This window comes from Choloepus didactylus, chromosome 15 (assembly GCF_015220235.1).
Source record: "Choloepus didactylus isolate mChoDid1 chromosome 15, mChoDid1.pri, whole genome shotgun sequence".
Lineage (NCBI taxonomy): Eukaryota > Metazoa > Chordata > Mammalia > Pilosa > Megalonychidae > Choloepus > Choloepus didactylus.
This window is the reverse complement of record NC_051321.1, coordinates 48,881,770-48,895,482: the sequence shown is the minus strand read 5'-3', so window position 1 is coordinate 48,895,482 and position 13,713 is coordinate 48,881,770. Positions and strand designations below refer to the sequence as shown.

General features: G+C 36.8%; 1 protein-coding gene across 2 annotated transcripts in view; it reads right to left on the bottom strand.

Annotated features, from left to right (window-relative positions):
• Positions 1–13,713, bottom strand: part of PRKG1 (protein kinase cGMP-dependent 1) — a 1,297,582-nt gene that overhangs the window by 27,474 nt on the left and 1,256,395 nt on the right. For both annotated transcript variants that reach the window (XM_037803756.1, XM_037803755.1), the window contains exon 10: positions 9,514–9,610. In XM_037803756.1, the coding sequence (XP_037659684.1) occupies positions 9,514–9,610 (97 nt within the window). The remainder of the gene's footprint in view (positions 1–9,513; positions 9,611–13,713) is intronic.

The following is a 13,713-nucleotide window of genomic DNA, read 5'->3' as shown; positions in this document are numbered from 1 at the left end:
AACCTATGCTTGACTCACAATAAGCTCTTTATTTCCATCTAAAGAGATCAATGCTGCCAGTCCTTAAGATACCATAACCAACTGAAAAGCCACCATCCTTAAAATTACTTTTCTTTGTGTATTACTGTTAAAAGTTATAGGCAAACACTAACTATAATCTTCACAGAAAAGCTCCTATCTGTTTTCCATCTGCTGTTTAAATTAGTTGTTCACAATTTTATCCCTTATCTTTCTCTCCTCACTACACAGTAACACCATATGAAATATTTTTCCTTAGTCAGTGTCTAAAATTTAAGAATGAAACACAGCATCTATTTTGTTCCACGTATTACACAAGGGAGAAGAGCAAAAGGAACTTGCCACAGCCTGAGTGACACGTCTGAATAATACAGAGAACTCACAGGATGGATTTTGAGTTTGACAGAGATGTCAAAGTTGGAAAACTTTTCAGCCATGAGGTGTGGAGGCATGGCACTGTTGTATGGGTCACTCAATTTTATGGTAAAGACTTTCTGTGAAAAAGCCTTTTTTTTTCCCACAGATAACAATTAAGATATTTTATATTTACATATATGGTCAGGTATACCATATATTAGAACTTAGACAAGTAGCTTATTTTAATTTGCTTTCATCTGTGCTTCATTTTACTCCATGTGCCATTTGCACAAGTGATAGGTAATTATTCTTTCCATCCTTGTTTTCCTTCCCATGTTCACCTTAACTCCTCATCAAAAATGCCAGTCACCCCATTTTCTCTGTAAACTTGCCTTTAGACTTAAAATTCAGTTCTATATCTAGTAACAAGAAATATGAGCAAATACCTATATTATTAAATTCAACCTGATAGAAAGACAAGTAAAACTATTTTTATAGAGGAGATAGTTTTAGTTCAATTTTTTAAAAAAAAGAAATTTAATTTCAGTTTGAAGGAAAGTGAGAAAATGAACACCATACTGGTCTATTTTTAATTATACCATGAATAAAAGGTTGGACTATTTGATAAGTGCACTTCCAAGTCAAAGAACACTTGTGATTTCCCTTAGTGAGGAATTAGCATTGATTCATTTCAATACAAAAGGTTACCTACATTGAACTCTTTAATTCAAGATGGCTGAAATATAACTTACTTTTCTTTCCTACAGTACTTGTATTAAATAAAGCGTTTCCATTTTTTTAGTGATTAGAATCTTGATATTTATATGATTTTATTACCTTGGGTAAACTTTAAATTATTTGTCTTTATCAAGTAATCAAATATATTCTTTGCCCTACTCAAGACTTTGATTTCTATGCATAATCTCAACCTACATAAATACTACATGCATCGGTTTTGAAAACTTGCTTTCAGATTTATAAAGCAATAACATGGCTATTTCACATGATTCAACTTATTCTAATACTTAAAACATACTTAAAATTTCTTTCACATGGATAAAGTTGAGTATAATAAGTTGACAGTTCAAGTTCTTGCATTTATTGACTCTGAGAAGGTTTAAAATGAGTTGAAGTGAAACAGAATTACATATTCCACAATTTAATTTGCTTTCTGACATAACACCAGATTAACTCATGAAAGGTTTTCAGTCTAGTTAAATTTTGAGGTATCTATTAAGACAGAAAAGACTTTATAGGTTTTTGTTAACTGTTACATACTGTAAGGTTTCTAATTAAATGGCTTATAATCAGATCTTCATGTTAGTATATGCTTTAGTCAAATTTCATTCTAATAATGCTTTTCTGATATTAAAAAGATAATTTCTTCCTTCTATTTCATATTTGAACATTTTTACAAGATTTTGTACATAATACAAAAATACTTCAAGTGTAGTTATGCCAGTTGCACAAGTATTTACTTTTTTTTGCTTACCCTGACCCAAATGAAAACTCATGTTAAACACTGAAACTGCTTTGTTCAAGTGGGTGTGGAATCAGAGGTCATAGCCCTAACCATACAGGGGCTCTCACTGGTTTAACTTATTTGTTTGAACTCCTTTTGGGTAATGATGATCTCCTCACTCTTTAACTTAAAAAGGCCACCTAACCCACACAAGCCCCTGACCTCAATTAGCTCAATGGTCAAACTAATAGAAGGAATTTATATATGTCAATGGTGATGGGAAATATTAAAATAATGAACAGAGTATGAATTAGCAAGAAATTAAATGCCTACAGCTGATGAGCTAGGCTGAAGTATACAGAATTACCTGTTTTATTTTATTTTCCAGAAAGCAAGATAAGCTACTTTCATTTTATTTAAAAGGATTTGGTTATTTTTTTACTCCACTTAGATACACAAAGGTACTGTTTCCTTCTCACGGAAGGGATCCCTCTTTGAAACTGCTTACATAAACTTTTCAGGGATGTAGACTCTATCTTGGCACAAAATAAAGTGCCTTATTCAGGAGAGAAATTATGTTGTTTATTTCTGGGAGCAGTGCCACCTAAAAATAGCCTATCTTGTCAGCTTATATATATTTCAGGGATGGAGGCTTCAGAGTTCAATCTGTATTTTTACACTTTCATCGCTTGATCTAATGCCCAGTCACTTCTTTCTTATTACAAATCTAATCTCCTTTTAAGTATAAAATACAGTTAGAGTCACTGATCTGTTGTAGGTATTTCTACTCTACTCAAGCCAGTCCCTTTGGTGCTCTGTGAAAACACATGGCCTTCTGTTGTAACTTTTGCCTGGAATGGCCTTTCCCCGTCGGTTCATTTAAATCTCAACCTATTCTTCTACCCTGGCTTCAGTTCCATGTCCTCGTGGGGCTTTCTCTCCTCCAAATCAGCTCCAAAAGATGTCTCTCTTTCTGAAATACCAAGAACCCTTCTGCATAATTTAGAATTTAATACAATACTAAAGGATTTTGTTAGTTATTTTTCATATGTTAATCCTATCTTCTTACTCAGAAGGCAGGAATTCCTAGAGAGCAGGAATCACAGCTGATACTTCCATTTCCTGCATAAAATAGGTAAATTTTGCTGAATATGATGTATCCATAAATTCACTGGGTAAAAAAAAAATCAAATTTATGTCATAGAAAACAAAAAGGCAAATGTGACCAAAGTGTTTACTTTTGGATAGACTATTGTATCACCAAATATCTTAACTCCTGGGAAAGACTCCTCTAGCAACTTCTAGATTCTCTCTAGAATCGCATGCAGATTTGAAGAAATTGTTAACATTTTACTTTATGTAGCTTACTATCTTCAAATATTTTTAATGACAAATATGAATTTCAATTGCTAGCTAGTAACTAACATCCCTATATCTTCACAAAATGTTTAATAAAGTAACTCTTCTTTGTTGCCATTCAACTAGTTTAAACTGTATTACAATTATCAATGCACAAAAGAAAATATATTCTACAGTGATGAGATGAATTATTGTTTACCTTGCTTTATTTGCATATCAAAGTAGAGCTAGATTTACTACCTGCAATTTGTGTCTGGTGGTCAGATACCTTAGGAGTTGTAGTACGTTGGGACTGTACCTACTGATGCTCAATTAGTATTTGTTGATTGGATTTTCATTTCTTTTATTAAATGACTATCAGTGTTAGCTATCTGAATACCTTATTTTCTTAGGAACCAATAGTTTTTAACACAGTTGATCACTTGTGTCAGTTTTTATTCTTTTGAATAACATAATTATATATATAATAAATTCCCAAGTAGAGTACACCTAGAGAAAAGGTTGTGTTAAAATGAGACAATCTTTGAGTTTTAAACCAGTGTTAAATCCATATTCACTTTGTTTACAGTGGATACCAGGACTCAGGGCAACAGGGTTTCCCCAGGCATCTTCTGTGGCATAAATCACCATGGGCACAACCAGCAATACTGCCCAGCGATCCAACCAGCTATCCTATTTCATTGCCCTGTGTCTGGGCAGTAGGGAGCACCGAAATGTTTTCGTCTTACATGGGGTTTCCCTTTCAGTCAAACTACCTGCTCGCCTTGCATAATTGTGAGACAAAACTCTGCTGACTGAGCACTTGAGTTCATCACCTAATTTCTTGCTTATTCATCACTTCGTCTCTAAGGTTTTATTTTTTTCCAGTTGGTTTGCATAGCCCTCCAAGCCTGCTTGCCTGTTTTGCACAGAGAGGAACAGCTGGGAGAAATGCCTTGAGGGTGGTTTGGGTGCCTTGGTGTGCAGCAAGCAGACCCTGTTACACATTGCCCCCTCCTGGACAATCATATCACGGGATTTATAAACTGGGTTGCAGTGCTGAAGGAATGAGAGGTAACCTTTGCACTCCACTTGGCAAGAGCCAAGCCCTTCTTATGCCCAATTGGGGTGCCATGATTTAAGAGGGCAGTGGAGAAACTGGATATGATTCAGCAGTCTGCACCGAAAACAATTTCCTGTTGAGAGGTTAGGTGGTAAGGCTATACAATTTAGAAGAGAAATGGATACATAAGAGCAGAGTACTTCAGGTGCACAAAGGTTCAGCACTAGGAAGATTGAAAACTGTTTCCATCTCCACTCATGATCGATCAGAAAGTAAGGAGCTTTAGTGGTTTGGGAGGAATTTAATAGAAGGTATCACTAAAGGTCATTTGAAGACCTCGAGCTCCTTTCTATAAAGGAGAAATGCTTGTACTCTCAGGTTTGGTCAAGCAATGGGAGGAAAAAAAAGAGTGAAACTATCCATTCCCTTCCTTTACTATGGGTACAGCCAGAAATGATAAATAAAGTTAGCATATTTTTAATAATGATGATTATAACAACACTAACAACATAATATTGATCTACTACATGTTTTGGGTGCTTTAGCTCCTTTAATCCATGCAACCTTGTAGGTACATCTTACTAGTTTCCTCCTTTTAGAGATGGGGAAACTGAGGCTCTGAAAGTTTAGGTAAATGACTAAGTGTACACAGCTGGTAAGATCTGAATCCAGAAAGTCTAATTCCAGAGCTCCAGGGTTTAGCTACCATGTTATACTGTCTGATCTTTTCTTTTTTCTCCACAGATATTTTGTTGCTAAAGTAGGAACAGTAAGAGATTTACAGAACGGGTGTGTGTGTGAGGGTTTGACAGAGGCAGAGGTGAATAGGGCGTAATCATAGCACTCCATCTACTCTAGATTTCTAATTCAGTTTTTTTACTTGAAGAAAAATTTTTTTAAGCAACAGGGTATATGTGACAATACAGGAACATTTTCTTTGATTTCGTGGTGGTTAGTGGTCATGATGGTGGCAAGGATCTAAATATGTTTAGAATAGTGAGAATAGCAAAAGGCTTTTAGTTAAAATTCAGTAGTTCTGAGCAATAACGACAGCTCTTTCAATGACTAAGTGGACTTAAGCCTCTTGTAAACGTTTTAACTTATTTCTTGTAAGAAGTGTATCATACCCTGTATTCGCCTCTCAGGACAGTGATAGGGACAAAGTTATATACTGTATGTGAAAGCAATTTGAAGATTATAAAGCAGCATTCACATAAAAGGTATGGTTATTTCAGTTAATTTTAATAAACTTTTGTTTTCACAGTAGTTTCATTTTCACCACTATGTACCATAATGCTTCAGGTTATTTACGTCGATGTCTTCCTACCCTCCCTGTGCCTTAGAAATGCCACCTCCTCCAAATGTTGCCCTCCTCCCACACGGAGTATGAGCTGGTCACACGTTGCTTATGGGTTTACTTATTAGTTTATATGATTGTCTCTGCCAGTAGACTGTGGGTCCCTAGAGGCAGGATTGTTTTCTGTTAAACTTTGTATTTCCCTGCAGAGAGATTACTACATAGATACATAGTAACTATGGTAGAAATAATATAATCCAAGAAAAAAGGCTTTTCAGTATCTTTGTTCCTGTGTTTCATCCCTGGTAGAGGAGGCACTCAAATTGCTGAATAAAATATCTAATATTTTAGGTAGCCACCACATAGCATTTCCAGGTTAAATGGAAGTTTGTCTTTGATTTGTGTAATTCTATTCTGGAAAAAAACAAAAAAACAAAAAAACAAAAAAAAACCCACAACTCGCTGACCAGTGCAAAAGCAGAGCAAATTAGTACTATGACCATAAAGTAAAGGGTCTTATTTTCACTTGTGATCTGTAAAATCAGTCTCCATATTTTACAGTCATTACCTGTAACTTATTAGAATTACCTAGATATTGTATGGCAGTGCTTAGAGCTTTAACGACTAAGCCATACATAAAAGAAAGCCAAGTACTTTTGCTAAGAGTATTTATGAAATAGACTGGATAGCTTACAAGCAGAGTTCTCACACAAATAACATTTTTACTCCAAGCTTCTGTACTCATCCTTCCATAAATATTTATGTTTTTATTATGTGCCAACATTATGTTCTCATTTCAAAAATGGCAATAAACTACTTAGAAATTCTCCTGCCTGAAAATACTCCTGTATCAAGATTCATCTAAATTGACATAAAGGATAAATATTAAGAAATGCTAAGAAATCTTTGAGGGGTATATCACTATACAAATTCACACAAACAATCTATATTTTGAACAGTGGTGAAAACTAAATTCTTAGCTGTTAACAAGAAATGGGTTTCAAAAATGTAAACTCAATTCTTCATATCCCACTGGAGAGTTTATAATCTTATGATCTTAAGCCTGGGGAAATAAAACACTCTTATTATATTAAAGCACAACTTCTATCTATGTTTTTGTAATATCACCTACTTGATCAGTGTTACTGCTGACCAAAATGTACTAAGGATCAGTAGTGTGAAGAATAAGTATTACATACTTGACCTTAACATGTTCAGCACTATGTAAACCTATGTGAAATAAATCCATATGAAAGTCATATTGCTCAAAAACAGTATGCTCTAATACCATAAAATTATCTTGTGTGCATCACTTTCATCTCAAAGGGAGTGAGAAGAAAATTTCTGTACTCACAGCAAAACTGGGCTCTGCCCAAATTCTCTTCCTAATTATGAATGGTATACGTACCACTCTGAAGGTACCATATCACCTCCTGAGGAGTCAGTGCTGTCTCCCTGGTGATTCATTACGGGCCATGACTTCAGTATGTGTGATAACAGACAGAGTGTTGAGGGAAAACTCCCATTTCTAGCATCATCAAATGCATGTAAAAGATGAACAATCATGGAAAGACTATTTCTCATACCCAGTAATTAATAAAATCAGTCAGTTATTAAGTGGTGGGAGCTGGGATTTGAACTAACACGCGGCAATGGCTTCTAGGGTATTAGTGATCATGGAGACAGCTACTCTACACTGGGTGGTAACCACAATCAGGGTGTTCTGATTATGAGCCCAAGGTGTGTTTGGGGAAATGTGAGATTGCACAAGATGACGTATGCTGAAGGACATGTGACAGTTCTCCTAGTGCACTGATTTACCTGACGAATGAACTGTTTTGAATTTTTCATTCTCCAATACATCTAAACTTTTTGAAAACTGGACTTTATTTCTAACATAAATTTGTTCTTGGAGATATGTTTTTAAGTCTCTAACTATCTGCGTACAAGAGTAAAATACAGTCTGAACTACCTGGTATCCCTCCTGGGATTGAGAGTATATATAAATGTGTGTGTACTCAAACACACATATAGGTACATAAAGCACACACATGTTACTTGTACAATTTTTCTTTCTTAAAAGTATTACGTTTTCTTTGCCCGCATTGACCCTTCCCTAATTTTGTTGTTGTTTATACCTCCTCAAACATTTTTGAGAGAACTTTCTAGAAGTTTTCCACTGTCAGCTTGGCATTTAATTGTTCAGCTTGAAGTCTCCCAGGCCCTAGAGGCCCCCAAATACAGTTTCATTGTCTGTGAACTATTTTTGATGTTTCAAAAATCCCAAATAAATTCAAATATTTCATAAAAGAGCTCACTGGTAGCTTAAGGTTCCCAACTTCAAGCTCTCAGAGCTCTAGGAGTCCACAAAGTTTGGAATGTTGATTTTTTTTTTTTTTGTCACCTGAAACAGTGATTTTATTGTGCATAGTCTTTAAAAATAATATTTATGGAACTATGAATAATAGTTTCCAAGTCAATCTCTAGGGAATCCTGTCCTTTATACTGTTTATTTCAGAGAGGGGCTTACACACATACAATGATATAAATATTTATTTACCTATTTATCACCCGACAATAAACTCATAGCCAGGGGTCTACTCTTTGATCTGCTTATATGTCCCCACATCTGCAGGGCAGTTTTCTATGGATTAGGCTCTTAATAAATCTTCATTAGCCATAAAACAATTAAAACCTGTTACAACACCAATGTTCTTGAAAAATAAATCTAATGCTTTATTAATTGGCAACATTCAGAGAAGCAAAAGTTTTATTTCTAGGTTATTTGATAGTTACTTCTCTAACTGAAAATACTCAGATCTTCAGAGGCACCCTATAAATTTTTAAATCAAAAGGAGTATTACTGTGGTATTTCTAACCACTTTTAAGGGAAACATAATGCAATATTCAATGAAACACATGGCTCTAACTAAACTCTTCTTGGCTACTGCTAAGTAAATAACATCTTTCTGCCTGCTAAAGTCAGATATTCCCACTGTAGCACAGATGGACTAAAATCAAAAATAGCACTGGGTCAATCCACTTTTATGGAAGGGGATTTCTCCTGTCCCCTGATGGCAGTAGTAAGTGCTTACTGTACTATACACAGTCTCGGAGAGTTCCTAACACACTGCACTGGTGTCTGATATCAGGGACTCCTCCACATTCAGCGGAGGGGTGGGACCTAATTAGCGTTTTCAAACAGAGTTTATATCCATACAGTCTTGGAATACAGCAACTCACCAGAATACATTTTTTCCCTTATTTTTGTTGCAAGCTGTCAGTTTTTAAATTCATTTTTCAAAGAAATGCACGTGTATGCTTGCATCTTGTTCACACCACATTCATGCAATGTGTTTGATGTGTAAACTTGTTCAAAATGTTTTCATCTTCATCAACACTTACCTGTATATAATAAAAGTGTGTGAAATATACTCTATAATATACTTGAACCATTAGCACTATTATCTAAATAGGTGCTAGCAAGTACAGAATCAAAGAATTACTGCAACATTTACTTTTTTTTAAAAGCAGTGGTAAGGACCTTAAAACATACCACATATATATATGCCTCCCGTTTCTCTTTACATGTTGTTAAATTTACCTATAAATTATTATAATTACAGATAGGATGCCTAATTAAGTTAGTCAGCACTGCTCAGAACTAAGGAAGTAAATAAAGATTGTAGAAAATCAGCTGGATAAAAAGTGCTTTATGACTCATTAAGTAAATGTGTTTACCTTTTATTTAATATGAAGGGGTAATTTGGTATTAATTTTATTTTTAGTTTACTGACTGCATTTAAACACAGCCCGCTTTAACTGTTGCAAACTCTGACATGCCAATATGAAAGTATTTGATATTGAGGAACGAGCAATTAATGATGAGAGAGAATAAAAAAGAGTGAAATCTTCATCTAGAGTTAAAAAACAAAACAAAGACGGTCTTGCAAAATCATTTAAAGAACAGTCACCTACCAGTTCCACTCGTCCGAAACCTCCAACTCCAAGGGTATCAATAATGTTGAAATCAGACAGCTTCAGGTTGGCGAAGAAAGCAGCTTCAGCTTCATATCTGGATTTTTTGATGCGAAAAAATGGAAATTTCTTAGAGGTGCAAACACGAGTACTGCGTACAACTGTAGCAGAATGACATGACTGTGGAACAGGGTTTACCTGCTTAAATTCCATCTTGCTTTTAGAGTCTGTGTTTTCTCACACTCATAATGTTTTGGTCCCAGTTGTGCAGAATAATATATATTTGCACGTTTTTTTTCAAATTAGAAAAATACAATGTAGCCACTGCGTGCCAGTCATGTGACTGATAAATCCGGTTAAAGCAAAGTTACATCTTGGTATTTTTCTACGCGTCTTCTTGTGAGTACGGATTGCTTGAATTATTCTGTTTTGGTGGTGTTTTGGATTTTTTTGGTTTGCTTGGTTTTGTTTTTGCCGTTCAGATTTTGGACGACAGTTTCTCATTAGTTTCCCTTATCCACAGGCTGGCAGTAGCTCCTATAAATATTTATTAAAAGCAGCAGGATCATTGAGGTTTCTAGGGTAAACTCACAGGCAGGTTTGATGAAAACAGATCCGAAAAGCTGAGGACTGATGTGCAAATGTCTGAAATGGATGATTTCGCAAGCATAGTCACGGTCCTAAAAAGTGTCTTCCCTTCCTTTACGTTTACCCACTGACTCTCAGCTAGCAATCCCAGGGCCTTGGTGTTTGCATGTTTCTTATATGAGTAGTGTGGAGAAGCATGGAGTCCTCTTCTCAATGTCTAACTATGCACACATGCAAATCTGACACACGCAACTGGCGAAAATAAGCTGCTTCTGATGAGACAAGTGAATTTGAGCTGCTTAAAATAGTTCCTTGTTAAAGGCCCTACTATTTTTAGAAAGGACAGGAAGGCAAAAGATGAAGATGATCCTCCCACTCACTCAAGTCAGGTCAGGGAGTAATTCAGCTGTCTCAAAAATAAAGTATTTGAATAGCTATGTGTAACCCGTGACCTTCAACCAGGCAGTCTCTGATTCAGTACCATACTATAGATAGAAATGATGAATATATTTGAGGTAATGATTCCAACACAACTTGTTTATGTCAGTTTCTGAACAGAAATCCATAGGCATGTTTGGCGTTAAGCTGTGTAACATATTAGCTATTCCATTATAGTCAAATGCTAATTTAGATTCCCTACTTGAGAAAAATGTGAAACAATTTTCTAGGTGAGATTTCAATATTCTCAATTTACAATCACACTTCTAGTTTTCAACAAGTCAATCCTTCACAGACTCTTCAGTTGGTAAAAACATTGTTTTTATTATTGGCTGATTATGTGAAATCAACTCCTTCTATTAAACCACTATAAACAAGGCTCCTTGTCAATCCTAATGACAATTGTAGACTTTTCTCCTTAACGGCACAATCAAGAAATCATAGCAACTCAGGAGATGTTTTGCTAGAATGGAAAATAAGCAGCAAGTGTGCATTTCTAACATTCCAACTGGTTCACTACTTTTGGAAAATTAAAACTCCATCCCATTTAAAGGGCCAAGTGACTGAGCTCACTCCAACAGGTGCTTGAAAAGGACATCTGCTGGTAACAGACCCTGTGATAGTTTGTATGTGGTCAAGCATTTCCTGGCAGTCTAGATAATCAAATCCTTAATGAGATGGTTTTTAAATAATAACTTATGTACTTACTGGATTGGGACATACTGGCGTTTAGAACTCTTGGGTGCAAAGGAGTCTTTCAGACTACTTTGATAATATCATTTATACATTTAAAGGATGATGTTAGTACTTATAACCCTGAAGTCACCCCAACATTCTTACATTTGGGCCTTATGAAATTAGGCTGGAAATAAAGGTACTTTTTAACCAGTGTTTCCCTTGCACATCAGAACCTCTTGAGAATGTATTAAAAATCCCACAACAGACCAGGTGAACTATGAAACTGCCACCAGTAACCTACTTTCCCACTGAAACAGCCCCTTCTTTCTGTGTTTGCAGAAGTTTGCATTTCCTTCCTTGAAGCTCCTGCTGCCTCATGTTTATTCAGAGGGAGCTTCCTTCACCACAAGAAAAGTTATTCTTTCCTCTCCCTTTGCAGCACCTGCTAAAGCCAGTTTGAGCCACTAGGGCATGCACAGTCAGCAGAAAACCTGGCTAAAGTCAACTTTGCCTAATTATAATAGTAGAAATCACACCCAGTGATCAGTATAAGCCGCCATTTTTGAACATGCGATGCATGAAGTAGCATGAATTGGAACTATGAGTGCTCCTCTTTAGCCTACCCCTTAACTCGTGTCATCTCGCCCTAACCATAGCCACCCCTTTAAGCCCAGCTTCCCCAACTCATATAAAACCCCCAGACTCCTTCTGCTTGGGGAGACAGATCTGAGGCTTACCCCCGTCTCCTTGCGGAGAGCCTACTTTGGGTGGTAACAATTGGTGACCCAGATGGGATGTTGGTCTTAGAGACCCCTGCCCTAAGCCCCACGGCCCCCGTGGAATGGAGATTTTCAGCCGCTGACCTTACACGTCCATCTAGACTGGTTTAGTCTAGAGGCTGGATGACTGGGACTCTATCCCATTCCACTGGTGTCATAGGCTCTACAGCTCAGTTTCATTTCAAGAGGACAAGCAGTTCCAACGGCAGATGTTTTCTGGGTGAGCGACTTTGTTGTAGTGCCTACTTTTTTGCAAAATGTGTTCATTTGTTCTGGTTTTCTGGTTATTTGTGTTGATTAAGATTGTGGGTTTGAGTCCCACCTTAGCCCAGTTTGGTTACTGGACACAGTTCCCAGGCTTACAAAGGTTAGTCCCTGAAGTGCTCATGTTCTGGTTCTGAAGTTCTGAATCTGGTTTTACAAGCCCATGCTGTATAGAATCTATCAAGCTACTTCATCTTAGTGTGCTGAAAGTTACAACAATGGGAAATATTACAGTATAAATGACTGCAGCTCCTTAAAATATATTTTAGATAATTGGTCTCTGTTTATTTATGAACCAGTGAAAAGGGGGAAGATGGTATTTTTCTGTAACATGGCATGGCCTCAATATAAATTAGAGTCTGGAGAAAACTGGCTGGAAAATGGGACACCAAATTATAACACTATATTGCAACTGGAATTATTTTGTAAGAGGGAAGAGAAATGGGATGAAATTCCATATGTTCATGGCCCTATGCCAAAGTAAGCATTTATAAAAGAGATGTAATATCATGATTCAAACAGAGAAAAACTTCCTGGGCCACAGCTAGGGAAAAAATGAAATTGGGAAATCAGAGAAATGTCAGTCTTGAGAAAACAGGTCCTGCCAGATTCTGGCCCCATCAGGGGACACAATTTGGTCCCAGCACTGCCCAAATCCGGACAGGGCAGTTCTCACTCACTCAGACAAGTTCCAGCTGGACTAGATGACCAAGGAAGCCCCAGAGAATTTATTTATGTACATTCTCCTTTTTCTACCTCTGATCTGCGTAACTGGATAAGAAACATGCCTTTGTATTGGGAAGACCCTAAGAAAATGGAGAATCTCTTTACTTTTATTTTTGCTACTCATAATCCTACATGGACGGATATGCAAGCCCTCTAAACACTCCTCTCACCCCTGAAAAGTGCCTCTGAAGGATTCTGTATGTACTTCAGGGACAGAAGGCTAGGAGATGTGGTCATGGTCACAGTGGGTGACAGTAAAAGGCCATGAGTAGAACAGAGACTATGAGAAGAGTACAAGCTACACAACCTGGTCTCTAGGAATAGAACAAAAGAAGTGATCAGGGAGTTGACTCCGAACAAACCTGAGCAAGATACTTACTTCCCTTTCTGTAAAATGAAGGGTTTGACTAGACATAAGTGTTGAGAGATGTACACCTGCAGAGAACCCTGGTTCCCACTGCTTCTCTCTTTCCTCCTCTGGGGTCCTCCTCTTCATCCTGCCCTTGGATCCTTGAAATGAGCCCTGATGTTCCCACTTCAGGAAACAGAAAATACTGCTCAAAGCATTAAATTTAGGGGTGTCTTGCTCTCAGCTCCTGGTATGCAAATGAGGAAGGCAGAAACTCCAGTTCAATGACCAAGGCAGCAACTGGGGAAAACATGGCTTGGATGTTCCCAAAAGGACTTTCAATACATTTGTCCATAGATTATACTAGACCAGTGTTTC